Source organism: Syzygium oleosum, unplaced genomic scaffold, assembly GCF_021117445.2.
Source record: "Syzygium oleosum isolate NSW1041296 unplaced genomic scaffold, Sole_v2.1 Sole_v2.06, whole genome shotgun sequence".
Classification (NCBI taxonomy): Eukaryota; Viridiplantae; Streptophyta; class Magnoliopsida; order Myrtales; family Myrtaceae; genus Syzygium; species Syzygium oleosum.
This window is the reverse complement of record NW_026607490.1, coordinates 2,682,175-2,697,174: the sequence shown is the minus strand read 5'-3', so window position 1 is coordinate 2,697,174 and position 15,000 is coordinate 2,682,175. Positions and strand designations below refer to the sequence as shown.

At 42.7% G+C, this 15,000-nt stretch overlaps 1 protein-coding gene across 2 annotated transcripts in view; it reads right to left on the bottom strand.

The window, feature by feature from the left end:
* The window catches only part of LOC115664860 (probable cinnamyl alcohol dehydrogenase 9), a 73,434-nt gene extending 58,744 nt beyond the window's left edge, over window positions 1-14,690 (bottom strand). The window contains exons 1-4 of one of the 2 annotated variants that reach the window (XM_056312491.1): window positions 14,488-14,690; window positions 6,539-6,652; window positions 5,141-5,654; window positions 4,711-4,864 (exon numbers count right to left, since the gene is read on the bottom strand). In XM_056312491.1, the coding sequence (XP_056168466.1) occupies window positions 4,711-4,864; window positions 5,141-5,654; window positions 6,539-6,652; window positions 14,488-14,585 (880 nt within the window). In that variant the 5' untranslated portion in view covers window positions 14,586-14,690. Of the gene's footprint in view, window positions 1-4,710; window positions 4,865-5,140; window positions 5,655-6,360; window positions 6,508-6,538; window positions 6,653-14,487 lie in introns of those variants that run through there. The other variant, XM_056312492.1, reaches the window with a different exon arrangement.
* Between the last annotated feature and the right edge of the window lie 310 nt (window positions 14,691-15,000).

Below are 15,000 nucleotides of genomic sequence, written 5' to 3'. Positions count from 1 at the left end.
TCTAGTTTATAGTTTCTAAGTTCTTTAATGTTTTATGCTTTCTAGGGTCTTTAATGCTCTTTAGTCTCTTCATTTACTTGAGTCTTTTCATTTGTTTTTCTTTGGCTATAAAAGACCATCTACTTTATGTATTCGACAGATGAATTTGATTAATGAAAATTTTGCATCAAGCAATTATCTTGAACCTTGAAGAGTTCATACCCCTGAAAACCTAGAAGAGTTTTCACTCCGTCCTTGAAGAGTCGGAGGTTTTCAAATCTGCATCCTTGAAGAGTTGCAGTCATCGATCTAGAAGAATCGGTGCCCTATCCACTTCCTTGGAGGCCTGGAAGAGCAACCAACGAAGTTCTATCTTTTCCTCTGTTCTGTCCATTTACATCCATCCACTTCCACCCCGATTTCGTCCTTCCTATAGTGCTTATTTGAGAAAACTCAAAACAGAGAAATTGTCAATCCAGAAGTCTTTGTTCAATCAGGTCATTCCGATCTGTATCGACGAAGTTACATCCATTTTCCCGAGCTTGCGTAGGACTGTAATTACTGTTCGTCCTGTTCCACGTGTGCAAGTCACTCTCCCGATCCTAACGTTCGAGTAGCCTACACCAGGCTGCATCATTTGGTATCAGAGCTTTGGAGGAGAGAACCATGCTGCCAAGACAAGCTAGACGCCGTGGAGGCAGAACCATCCCACTGAATGAAGTGCATACGCTCGCTGACAATTTGCAGCAACATATGCAACAACAAATTGATGAGTTGACGCGGGAAGTTGAGCGTCTGAGGGCGGAAAGAAACAATTCACCACCTCGTTCCAGGATCGAAGATTCCAATGGTGACTCTTCATCTTTGGAGAATGTTCGACATCACGAGCAAAACATTCGTGAACCGGAGTGGGCAAAAGAAGTTAAAAAGGATATCCCGGAATTCTCAGGTAATGATTCTCCTGAAGAAATTGTTGACTGGCTAACACTTGTTAATGAAGTGTTTGAGCATCGAAATGTTCCGGAGGATTGTCGAGTCGGGATCATCGCTATGCGATTCAGAGGTAAAGCCATCGCTTGGTGGAGGCGTGAGAAGCAAACTCGCCAATCCGTTGGCAAAGCGCCAATTACCTCGTGGAGGAAGATGGAAGACAAGATCCGAAAGTATTTCCTACCTAAGGGATACAAGAGAGAGCTCTATCAACGGTACCAAAATCTGAGACAAGGTACGCGAACGGTGGACCAATACACCAACGAATTCAATGAGTTGGTGATTCGCAACAACATTCAAGATCCGGAGGAGATGCTTGTGAGCAAGTACTTGAATGGCCTTCAACTTCATATTCAAGATGCCTTGGAAGTCCTTGACATTTGGGACTTAGGAGATGCACACCAACGAGCACTCAAGGTGGAGCGTTCTCGCTCAAGGAGTCAACAATCCTCTATCATGACCAATCGACCCGCTAGGAGTACCCCTGGCACCACCAAAGTTGCTGAGGCTACGACGCAAACCGCTAGTAAGTTTCCTAATCAGCCCAACATTTTGAAGCAACCAACTACGTCCGATATTCATTGCTATACTTGTGGTGAGTTGGGTCATCGTGCTAGCAATTGCCAAAAGAACAAGAATCGACAAGCCGGCAAAGCCTTCTTAGTGGATAACGATTCTGATGAGCATGTGGAGGATCCGCTCGAAGAAGAGGTGAATGATGTCGAAGAGTCCGCAAGTGACGAGCAAATAGTGCATGCTGATTCTGGTGAATTTCTGATGGTGAGAAAAATCTTTCTAGTTCCTCGTGATGAGACCGGAGATGGGTGGCTGCGCACCAACATTTTTCATTCCGCTTGCACGATTAAGGGGAAGGTATGTCAATTGATTATTGACTCTGGATGTTGTGAGAATATAATTTCTGAAAGCGCAGCGAACAAACTAAAGTTGGAGTTAAGGCGCACCCAACACCTTATAAGATGTCGTGGCTATCGAAAGGCACTGAGATAACCGTTTCCAAACGCTGCCTTGTTAATCTATCCATTGGTTCTGTTTATTTCGACAAGATATGGTGCGATGTTCTACCGATGGATGCTAGTCATGTTATTCTTGGGCGACCATGGCAATTCGATAGGCGGACTACTCATGATGGTTATCGAAATACGTATTCTTTTGAATTTGGAGGGAAGAAGATTATATTAGCACCTAGTAAGGAGCCTTTAAAAACTTCTGTTGTCGAAAAGTCTTCATTGCTTTCGATGAAGGATATAAAAGGTGCTTTAAAAGGGGTTCGTATTGTATATGTTTTACTTCACAAAGCAGGTGAAGTTGCTTCTTCTAATCGGGACACAAAGTTTCTTAGTCATTTTTGGCGACAATTGTGGAAGAATGTCGGTACTAAATTGCAATATAATACTGTGTTTCATCCCCAAACTTATGGGCAAACTGAAGTTGTCAATCGAACCTTGGGAATTCTATTGAGGACAATGATTGATCCTCGCTCTTGGGAGACACGATTGTCACATGGCGAATTTGCATATAATTGTGCTGTAAACCGTACGACTGTGTATAGTCCTTTCATGATCGTGTATGGACAACAGCCGAACACTGCCCTTGATCTTGCACCCATTCCTTTTGCTAAAAAGTTGAGTGGCAATGTTGAAGATATTGTTTCTCAGATGAGAGCAATTCATGAAGATGTGCGCCAAAGGTGAGAAAGCAAGACAGAGTCCTATAAAAAGGACGTCGATAAGCGGCGGCGTGAAGTTATCTTCGAACCAGGAGATTTTGTTTGGGCTTACTTGCCACCAGAGCGCCATCCTGTTGGAAGCTATAACAAGCTTAGTGATCGAAAGCTTGGTCCTCTTGAAGTTCTTGAGCGCATCAATCCCAATGCATATCGCTTAAGGCTTCCTTCTCATATGAAAACACATGATGTTTTCAACGTTCGGCATTTAACACCTTATGCTGGTGATTCCTCTAATGATGACATGAATTCGGGGACGAATTCTTTTAAAGAAGGGGAGGATGATGCAGGCCAGATTGATAATGCTGCCCGCATCGAAGACGAGCTCACTCGACCAAGGAGATCAGCCCGCATCCGAGCTCGACAAGTCACTCGACCAGTCTTGAAGATATTGAAGGGACGCAATTCGAAGACCAAGAGTCTCATCCGCGAGTCCATGCCACAATAAAGTCCTTGTCTTTCCCTATACATCGGAAGTCTAAAAGATACTTTGGGATGATCAAGAAGACGTTGGGCATTTATCTAGTTTATAGTTTCTAAGTTCTTTAATGTTTTATGCTTTCTAGGGTCTTTAATGCTCTTTAGTCTCTTCATTTGCTTGAGTCTTTTCATTTGTTTTTCTTTGGCTATAAAAGACCATCTACTTTATGTATTCGACAGATGAATTTGATTAATGAAAATTTTGCATCAAGCAATTATCTTGAACCTTGAAGAGTTCATACCCCTGAAAACCTAGAAGAGTTTTCACTCTGTCCTTAAAGAGTCGGAGGTTTTCAAATCTGCATCCTTGAAGAGTTGCAGTCATCGATCTAGAAGAATCGGTGCCCTATCCACTTCCTTGGAGGCCTGGAAGAGCAACCAACGAAGTTCTATCTTTTCCTCTGTTCTGTCCATTTACATCCATCCACTTCCACCCCGATTTCGTCCTTCCTATAGTGCTTATTTGAGAAAACTCAAAACAGAGAAATTGTCAATCCATAAGTCTTTGTTCATTTGGCTTTGGAATCAGGTCATTCCGATCTGTATCGACGAAGTTACATCTATTTTTCCGAGCTTGCACAGGACTGTAATTACTGTTCGTCCTGTTCCACGTGTGCAAGTCACTCTCCCGATCCTAACGTTCGAGTAGCCTACACCAGGCTGTATCAATATCCCTACTAACGTTATGGATGAATTTTGAAACTTCCATTTTTTTTAAATAATATATATATTTACAGTGCCACAGTCACGTAGTACGACCATTATACATAGGGATGTGCAAAATGAACCACCCTAATCGGAAACTGCCTGGTCCGGATCGAACCGGCCGGTTGGATCTGATTCCTAGGGATGTTGTCCGATTCCCGATTCCTAAAAGTGAAACCGGTGTTCAGGCGGTCCAGTTCCCGGTTCCAAAGTGGAACCATATCAGATCGGACAAATTGTATATATTTTTTAAATTTTTTTTTTTGATGACCCAGGGAACCCCCGCACGGCCGACAGCCGGGAGGTAAACCCTGTGGGCGACACGTGCTAGCCACCACACACGTGCACCGGTTAAGTCACCCTGCAGCACCCGGGATTCGAACACTCAACCTTTTTGCAAGAGGAAGAGTGCGCGCTCCAGCAGCGCCACCCAGGCGGGTGGTTGAACTTCTATATATTTAACGATAGTTATACATCAGTAGATACTATAAAGAAGCACATAACATTATTATTAGTTTTTATCATATTCTCAATATTAGAGATCAAGTTCGTGCTTAACTCGAGCATAGACTAAAATTCAGCTGTAAAACAAGTAGAATCGAGCTCGAGCTCGAGCTTATGTGAAACTTAATCAAGTTGAGTTCCAGTTTGAGAAATCATACTTGACCAATTGAGCTCAAGTGGAGTATCAAGCAATGGAGAATCAAGTTGAGTCGAGCTCCAGTAGTGAAATATTTCGACTCAACTCAAATTTGAAATTCCATTTAAACAATTTAACCACCCCCTCAATGCGGCACTAGTTTATTGCTTACCCAGAACCAACGGAAAGATGGGCAGCTCTAGGGGCTTATCAAACAATCCCACAGTAACAAGTTTGCCATTCAGCTTGAGCAGACTGAGCAATGGAAGAAGAGGGTGTACAGCAGAAACTGTGTCAATGATGTAGTCCATGGTTCCCAAAGCTGCCTGCAAGAAGCAAGAAATTCCATTAGGAGAATTTAAGGTACTCTACTCTCTCCGTAACTGACTTAGAAAATCCCTTCTATTCAGGTATATCTACATTATGTCATCTCCAGCTTTTGATGGAATATTGGTGAATCCGTGCATATCTATGCGCACATTGCAAAAATTTCAAATTGTGTCAGCTAGAAGAGGATCACAGGGCTGGATAAAGCAATGATTGACATGCTAGACCTCCCACCAATACAAAAGAACCAGTTACTATTTCCAAACTTCATGTACCTTCATTTTTGTACGGTCACTGGTTACAAGGAAGGAATCAGCACCAAGTCTTTCAATTGCCTCAGCTTCCTTTTTGGGAGAGGAACTAATAACAGTAACTTTTAGTCCAAATGCCTTGCCGATTTTTACGGCCACATGACCAAGACCACCAAGTCCAGCCACACCCAAATGCTTCCCAGGCTCTGTCATGCCATAGTATTTCATCGGGCTATACACCGTGATACCAGCACATAATAGTGGCGCACCACCCTCTGATGGTAAGTTGTCAGGGAAACGAAGCACAAAACGCTCGTCAACGACTATCATATCAGAGTAACCACCATAAGTTTTTGTTCCATCTGTGTAATGGGAATTATAGGTAAATATTGTCTGGGGGCAGTAGTTTTCCAGATCCTGCTGGCAGCTCTCACATTTCTTGCAGGAGCCCACTATGACTCCAACACCTACTCGCTCACCCACTTTAAATTTCTTCACATTGCTCCCCACTTTCATCACAGTTCCAACAATTTCATGCCTGTAGACACACAAGTAGAACAGTAACTAAGTGTACAAGCTCCTCGCAAATTTGCAATACTTCAATTAATACTGTCAAGATCAACATTTTAATTCAACTGTCAATATCGTTATAGTGAAAGCTAGTCACTCTCTGAATTTCATTTCACATCTCAAGAAATAAAGACAAAAATAATTGCAGAAGCACCTTGGGCCTAAAAACATAAATAGCATGCATTCAAATGAAAAAAGTAAGGGAATACATGTTCTCTTTCAAATTTCCAGTGTATAACCAAGCTACATAATCAGAAACATGGGTTTTTTTTTTTTTTTTGTCTCAGTTATGAGGCAAAAGGAGCAAATACATGACATCTCCTCTCATGCAATGATAAGAGGAGGCCACACAAGAACTAAGCAAAGAACTTTATCATAGACGAAAAATGTAGGACTTACAGGAAAAGCATGCACGTGCACATTAGGCATTTGGAGACATGATTTCTAACACCCACATCAATTCATCAAAATAACAACTTAGACAATACCGTTGGAATACAAAGTGCCCTTTGCTCGTTACAAGCTGGTGCTTGATACATTTCTTAAACAATACAGAATAACACCATGCATGGACCCACCCAAAGGTACCTTGATAGAAACATGTTTAGGAGACATAAGAGAATAAAATTAAAAGGTACACTTAAAAGTCTGAAATCTGAAATTAATTCACTAACCACACTGAAATGTACATTGGCATCAGACTCTGAACACAACTTCAAACAACCTTCATTTGCTTAAGAGTGCTACACAATGTGCAGTTCTTTGCCCCCTTGTTTAAATGATTTGATTAGGCTGTAAAGGTGAAAAGGCAGAAGAAGATAAATTCTGATCTCGAACATTAACAGAACCTACCCAGGAACAACCGGGTAATTTGTGAACCCCCATTCATTCTTGGCCACGTGAAGGTCAGAATGACAAACCCCACAGAAGAGGATTTTAATGGTGACATCTTCATCACCATTTTCCCTGCAAAATAGTACATTTAACGTCAGACATGCTCGTCAAATGCATTGCATCGGTCACTTTGAGAAGCAGACTCTATTTGTACTTTCAAAAAGGTGTTTTGTTCACAAGTTGAGTTGAAACTGTTCTGCACCAAATTAGCTCATCAGAAGGACTACATTTGCATAAGTATCAGCGGCGCCAACTGAATTCCAAATCTAAATGAGATGGTAAAGAAAAAACGTCGATCCAGGGATGAGAGAGAAGTCAAAGAGGTTTTCGATAACGATAGACAACCAACCCTGCCAAAGCTCTGGCTGTCATCTCACTAAGGAGACCATCAGCTAAAAAAAAATGTTTTTTAAAAAGGAAATCAACCCAAGTTTCTTTCTTGTTTCCCTGAGATCAATTGTATACCTTTCAACTTTCCTCTTCCCCTTTTTCCATCCCTATAGCCTTTTTCCTTATCTCGACAAACCTATATGTTATTTTGCCATCCTCTGGCGATCCACGGGAGACCAGTCTAAAACTCGAAGTAGAGGGTAACCTCGGGGTCAATTTACTGAAACAGAACTTTCACGACATGCCCATGACTAATCATTGGCTATGAGCCCCAGGCATGAGAAAGCGAAACGTCCTTCTCCGTGTGTACTCAGGAAGAAACAAATCCAACCAACTTTACTGCACTGCAGAGATCTGATAAAGAGGACCGAAAAGCCGTCGAACCCCCGAGACTTGGACACCCATTGCGTTAATAAATCAAGACACGGCCAAAAGTAAGAACTTGGACCCACCCCAGAATATTTTATCACCTAACCCGCAAGTAAACAAATCAGCCACGGGTCGCGCAAATCAACAGCGCCGACCAACGCGAGAGAGAGGAAGACCCAGAACTCTCTCTCTCTTGTTGGCCGGCTCGTATGGCTCGGCCGAGCGCCTTAGGATCACCATAGCGAGATATTAACGGTACGGTAAAAGGATGGATAGAATTTGTGCACCTGATTTGGATTCCATCGGCCTGAATGCGGAAATGACGATGAACCGGTGCCATAGGTCTTCTCCCCTGTCACCCCGAAGTCCCGGCGCTATGAGACTGCCTCAGCCAACTCACGGAAGCCTTAGGTGAGTTTGAGAGCGTTTGAGAGAGATTGGAGAGAGTTAGGTGCAGATGAGGAACCTGCGGCTCTATTTATAGAGTTTCCGGCCAGGCCCTCTCATAACGGGCCCGGCCGAACTCGGCCCACATAAGCCGGGCCCATATCCGACTAATTAAGAAACCTTATATCCAACCTTATTAGACCAGACCCGTAAGCGGGTAATAACAATCTCAATTAATGTAACCCACATACAGGAAAACGTTACATTCTCCTACTTGGGCTACATTAATTGAAATCGTACCTTATGTGCACCTTTATTTGGTCTATGGATAATTCTTAATAGTCAATCCGATCCCATAAAGTTTCAAACACCGAATCATGGCGGTAACTGCATGTAATCACGTAGAGCCTTCCATGGTCACAAGTGCTTTAGACTTTATTGATATGGATTCGATATGATTGTGTGGCAAACGGATGACACCTCATAAAGAGCGATACCTCATATGTCATCTCCTTTGTCAGTCTTCATTCTCTTTCCTTGAGTGTCACAAAAACCTGATGTGTCACTAGAGAATATCTTTATGGTTCCAATGAACCTACATATGTCTTATCCTTATTGTTAACATTACCTTATGTGTAATAAGACATATCCTTAAGGCTAATAACTGAATGCCCATAGCCTTTACTCAATGTTTACACAGTACCTTAAGATTTTCACCTTATATGTGTATTTAACATGACAACAATGCATTCAGAAACACCTTATTGAATGCAAATGAGTTGATACACATCCAAAATGTTACAAAGAGTAACAAAACACAGATGTAAACTTTATTAGAGTATAAATAAAAGCAGCTCCCACTAAACAACAGTATCCCATGATACTCCTAAGCCCATGCTAACGACATGTCGTTAAAAAATACAGGGGCGAAGGCCTTTAGTTAGTGGATCTGCTACCATATCATCTGTGGAAATGTGCTCTACTGTAATGTCACCATCCCTGACTTTTTCCTTTATGGTCAAGTACTTGACCTTCATATGCTTAGACCCCTTGAGACCTCTGTTGTTGTTAACAAACAACACTGCAGAGTTATTGTCACAATACAACTGTATGGGCCGATCCACAAAATCAAATACGGTCAACTCCCTAATGAGGTTCCGGAGCCAAATTGCCTGAGTAGCGGCCGAAAAGCATAATACAAACTCCGCTTGCATGGTAGAGGATGTCATTGATTTCTATTTCTCACTTTTTCATGATACTGTACCTCCTGCTAACTTAAAGATGTAGCACGTTGTCGACTTCCTTTCATCCTGACAGCCAGCAAAGTCTGAATCCGAATACCCTACCAGCTGTAGGTCTTGAACATGTCTGTAGATCAGCATATAGTCTTTTGTCCTCTTTAAGTACCTCAAAACCTTCTTGGCAGCAACCCAGTGATCGTGTCCTGGATTTGATTGATATCTGCCTAGAAGTCCTGTTGCAAAAGCAATGTCTGGCCTAGTGCAAACTTGAGCATACATGATACTTCTAAGTGCACTAGCATAAGGTACATCCTTCATTTGGATTTTCTCAACATCCGTATGAGAACACTGTGACAGACTCAGTTTATCACCCTTTATGACAGGAGCAATTCCTGGCTTGCAGTCCTGCATACTGAATCTTTCCAGAATACGATTAACATATGTTCTCTGAGACAAACCCAATACTAGGCGAGAACGATTCCTATGGATCTCAATGCCTAGGACAAAAGACGCATTATCAAGGTCCTTCATGTCAAAATCCTTCGACAACATTCGCTTTCTCTCATGTAGTAATCCAATATCACTACTTGTAAGCAAAATGTCATCTACATAGAGTATGAGAAAAATAAATTTCCTCTCACTGACCTTGCTGTATATACACTGATCCAATTTGTTCTCAACAAAACCTAATGAAGTGACAACACTATGAAATTTTAAATACCATTGTCTAGAAGCTTGCTTAAGGCCATAAATAGATTTCTTCAATCTACATACAAGCTCACCTGAATCATCAGCTGCAAAACCTTCGGGTTGCAACATATAGACTTCCTCATCAAGGTCTCCATTTAAAAAGGCAGTTTTAACATCCATCTGGTGTAATTCCATATCAGTATGAGCTACCAATGCCATGATCACTCTGAAAGAATCCTTAGAAGATACTGGTGAAAAAGTCGCCTCATAGTCTACTCCTTCTCTTTGAGTGAAACCCTTAGTAACCAGTCTGGCTTTGAATTTCTCAATCTTTCCTTTGAAGTCTCTTTTAGTCTTGTATATCCATTTGCAACCAATGGGCTTGTAACCTTTAGGCAATTCAACAAGCTCCCAAACACCATTATATCTCATAGACCGAATCTCGTCTTTCATTGCATCCACCCACATATCTGATTGAGGACAAGAAATTGCATCTGAATGAGTTACTGGATCAACCACGCAGCCTATATCGTAGTCATGCTCTCTTAGATAGACCATATAATCCGGTAGTATAGCCGATCGTCTCTGCCTGATAGATCTCCTGAGTAGAGCTACTACTTCCTCATCCTGCACCTGAGAGGTTTGAAGTACTTCATCAAGAGCTGTTTCAATAACAGGATCCTGGACCACAACAGGCTCAGTCTGTTGTGTAGGGGTTTCTATTATCGTCTGTACAGATAGAGAAATCGACACTGTAGTACCTACCATATTATTATCCTCAATGGTCTATGAGCAACTACCCTTCTCGGCTACATCAAATTCCAAAAATTTCGCTGTCTGTGATTCGACAATTATTGTGCCTCCATGGGGACTGTAAAACCGATACCCCTTCGAATGATCTGGGTAAGATACGAAGTAACATCGAGTGGTTCTGGATTCCAACTTGCTCAATGTTGGATTATATAACTTTACTTCTGCAGGACACCCCCAAACTTTAAGATGATTTAGGCTAGGTTTACGTCCAGTCCATAATTCAAATGGAGTTTTTGGAACAACCTTGGTAGGAACACGATTTAGAATATAGAGAGCTGTTCTCAAGGCTTCACCCCATAGAAAATCAAGTAAGTTCGTCCTGCCAATCATACTCCTCATCATGTCCATAAAGGTGCGATTTCGTCTTTCGGCCACATCGTTTTGTTCAGGACTCCTGGGCATATTAAATTGAGCCACTATTCCAGAACCTTCTAAGTATTTGGCAAATGGCCCTTTCAGCTGTCCAGCATCGCCATGCCTGCCATAATATTCACCACCTCGATCGGATCTGACAACCTTTATGACTTTTCCCAGCTGTTTCTCGACTTCAGTCCGAAAAATCTTGAACTTATCAAGAAACTCAGACTTCTCCTTAATCAAGAACAGATAACCATATCGGGAATAGTCGTCTGTAAATGTGATGAAATAGAAATTTCTACACAATGTTGCCGTATAGGGTCCACTGATGTCAGTGTGAATGACTTCCAACAGGTCAGAACTACGGACTGCGACTTTCTTCTTTATCCTGGTCATCTTACTCCTACAACAGTCTACGCAAGTATTTAGGTCACTTTCAAGAGTAGGCAGGATGTTTATCTTTATCAGCCTTTCCACTCTTTCCTTATAAATGTGACCAAGTCGTTTATGCCACAATGCATAAGACTGTTCCTTAGGTAGAGGTCTTTTGGAAACAACCCTTTCAGCTGTATAAGCGACGTATATATCATTGGGAGATAAACACAATCTGTACAATCCATTCGATATGTTGCAGCACCCAACCTTATTTGAATCAAAGAACATAGAAACCATATTGTTCTTTATTTCAAAAGAGTAGCCACAAACATCCAAACTTGATATGGAAACTAAGTTCCGTCTGAAGGAAGGCACATAAAGGTGTTTCTTAACATCATATTAAAACCCGAATCCAAAATTAATATGACATCTCCCACGAACTCGACGTCGACTCTCTTGTTGTTTTCTACAGTGAGCTTTAATTCATCCTGATTTGGCTTCCTTCTGTTTGTGAATCCCTGTATGGTATACGCAACATGATTAGTTGCACCGCTATCTAGCCACCAAGAACTGGATGGAGCTTCTAATAGGTTGGATTCTAAACAAGTGCCAAAGAATTAATACCTGACTGCTCACGCTTGGACAACCAAGCTTTATATCTATTGCAGTCTTTTTTCATGTGACCCTTCCTCCTACAAAAGTAGCAGTGAACACCATTCTTCTTCAAAGGTGTTTTCTCAAGACCCAGATTGTCTAAATGACCGGTGGTTTCGGGAGTTCCTTTCTAAGTACGATTCTTGAACTTACTACTCTTCCTGCTACTGGAACTAGAGGCATAGAAAGCAAGATTCCCTTTATCTTTCTTCAGTTTCTCTTCCTCTGCCACAACCCTAACTATCAGGTCATTGACCGACCACTTTTCATCTTGGGAATTATAGTTGGTCTTTATAATTCCAAACTCAGTAGGAAGGGTGTTCAGGGCTTGATGCACAATGTAAGCATCAGAAAGGATAATCTCATGAACCTTTAGTTTTGTCTTGAGGTCTACCATCCTAAGAACGTAATCCCTAACCCCACTTGAACCATCATACCTCATATTATTGAGTAACTGCATGTATGTCCCAGCCTCAGCATTAGACGAGTCACGGTTCCTTGCTTGCAAGGTTTCCATCATTTCTTTAGCAGTGCAGTCAGCTGGTAAACTACTCTTCAAATGGTCCTTGATGGATCGCTTCATCAGTAACAAGCAAATCCTATTGCTCTTTGCCCAGGCGGCACTCAGTGCCTTTTCCATGTCCATACTTTCAGCAGTGACATCTGCTGGCTTATCCTCAGTAAGAGCAATATGAATATCTGCCAGCTCCAAACCAAATAGAAAAACCTCTTTCCATTTCTTAAAGTTTGAACCAATAAGAACCTTAATACTTATGGAGCTGCTGTTCAGGGAGAAGGTGACTGTTAAAAACAATTAATATCTATAATCAACATCATGTGAGTACTTTCCTGAGAGTTACACACATCATCATATAATCACCTTTGGGCAGAACACATGATATGCAATTGTATACCCTCTACATTACAACGGCCATGAGAATATATTCCAATCTTTTATGAATTCACCACCTTTGGGTGTATGAACCACTAGGATCAGTCATTCCTCACGCATGCTGTATATGCATCCCTCCATGAATCAATACATAATCACCTCCTTTGGGAGTATAATAACACATTAGAACATGAGACATCCTAACAATACGAGACTGATATTTCTCAAACTCAATCAAGTGTGCCACTTTGGCAGTCACTACCAAATTGAATCATTGAAACTCTCTCATACTAAGGATATAAGCTTTATGTCTCACATATACTAGATAGATGTAATTCTAGACTGGAAGACATGGGCAATGTCTCTAAAATTACATACCATGCTAATTACATTGCTCTATACATTGATATATGTCAAACCTTATACATACTATCAATGAAACATGATCTACACGTCCTTATGTCATCATATACATGTAAGATTTAATCTGTATCTCTTAAACCATAGAGAAATACAGGAAAATACGAAAATATACCCTAAAAATACACATATATAGGGTTCTGTATGTATTTTCACATCCTTAAAAGTATCAAACATGTAAAATAAATATACCATAGTGTAGAGTATCTTTATACAAGCACGCCGGTACCTTGCACGCTCCAAACGAAGGTCAGACGCGCCCTCACGCGCCTCCTGAAGGTGCGGCGCGTGGGACTCATGTGCCGACACCTAAGCCGGCCAAAAAGGCCAGTCCGACCGGTCTGACCGTCGACCGGTCCGACCGGTCTGACCGCCGACCGGTTCGGTCAACGGGTCGGGTCCGGGTCGGGTCAATCCCCGGGTTGGGTCAACGGGTCGGACCCTAGGTCGGGTCCGGAGTCGGGTCGGGTCAGCCGGATCGACCCGGCTAGCGGAAACCCTAGCGCGTGCATTGCACGCGCCTGGGAACACCCGCGTGTGGCTGTATATGTGCCGCCGGGGCTCTCCGACGCCCTGGCGCGTGGCGGCGCGTGCGGCCACTCCCGGCGGCCCCTGGTGGCCGGCGACCACTCATTTAACTCGTCTCGCGACGATTTATCCATCTATGTGATTTATTCTAACACCCAACGGATGAAAAAAAATAAAATCACACATGAACAGTACCGGCCCGTTTCTCGACTATGGCGGCTCTGATACCACATGTTGGCTAGCCCGTATGGCTCGGTCGAGCGCCTTAGGATCACCATAGCAAGATATTAACGGTACGGTAAAAGGATGGATAGAATTTGTGCACCTGATTTGGATTCCATCGGCCTGAATGCGGAAATGACGATGAACTGGTGCCGTAGGTCTTCTCCCCTATCACCCCCGAAGTCCCGGTGCTATGAGACCGCCTCAGCCAACTCACGGAAGACTTAGGTGAGTTTGAGAGTGTTTGAGAGAGATTGGAGAGAGTTAGGTGCAGAGTAGGGACCTGCAGCTCTATTTATAGAGTTTCTAGCCAGGCTCTCTCATAACGGGCCGGGCCGAACTCGGCCCATACAAGCCGGGCCCATATCCGACTAATTAAGAAACCTTATATCCAACCTTATTAGACCAGACGTGTAAGCAAGTAATAACAATCTCAATTAGTGTAACCCACATACAGGAAAACGTTACATCTCTCTCTCTCTCTCTCTCTCTCTCTCTCTCATGCACGAACTCGCGCTTGAGGGGCCGAAGCACCATTCACTAGCTAGGGGGGGATAAAGCGTATATACCTCCGAGAGAAATGGAAGGGGGAGAGGAGGCCGGACTTGTCGCGGGCAGCCCAACCGAAGGCCTTGTGAGGATGCTCTTGATCCGGCGATTTCGCCATCAGCTCGCCAGCCTCCACAATCTACGAAGCAATGAGAAGCAAACAGAGAGAGAGTGTGTGTGTGTGTGTGGGGGGCAGATGAGGGTCTTCTTCTTCTTCCTCTTCTTCGTCTCTGACCCTGCTTTATGGAGAGAGGGAGAGAGGTACAAGGTGGTAGTGGAGGCGGCAAAGTGATAGGTGAGGACTTGCATGTGGAGCTTTTAAGGCTCTGTGCTCTGCCGCTCTTCCCCCCACCCACCCACCGTCACCTCCCTATCTTTACTCTTTGCGACTCAATTGAGTGTGAAAAGACTATTCAGAAAGTATTGTGTGTCGTTAATTATTCGAAAAGTGCAACTTTCTTATTGGATTTGGCTCGGTGTCAATTGAACCTCGTGCTATATTGGGCAAAATTATTATAAAAAAGTCATAAACT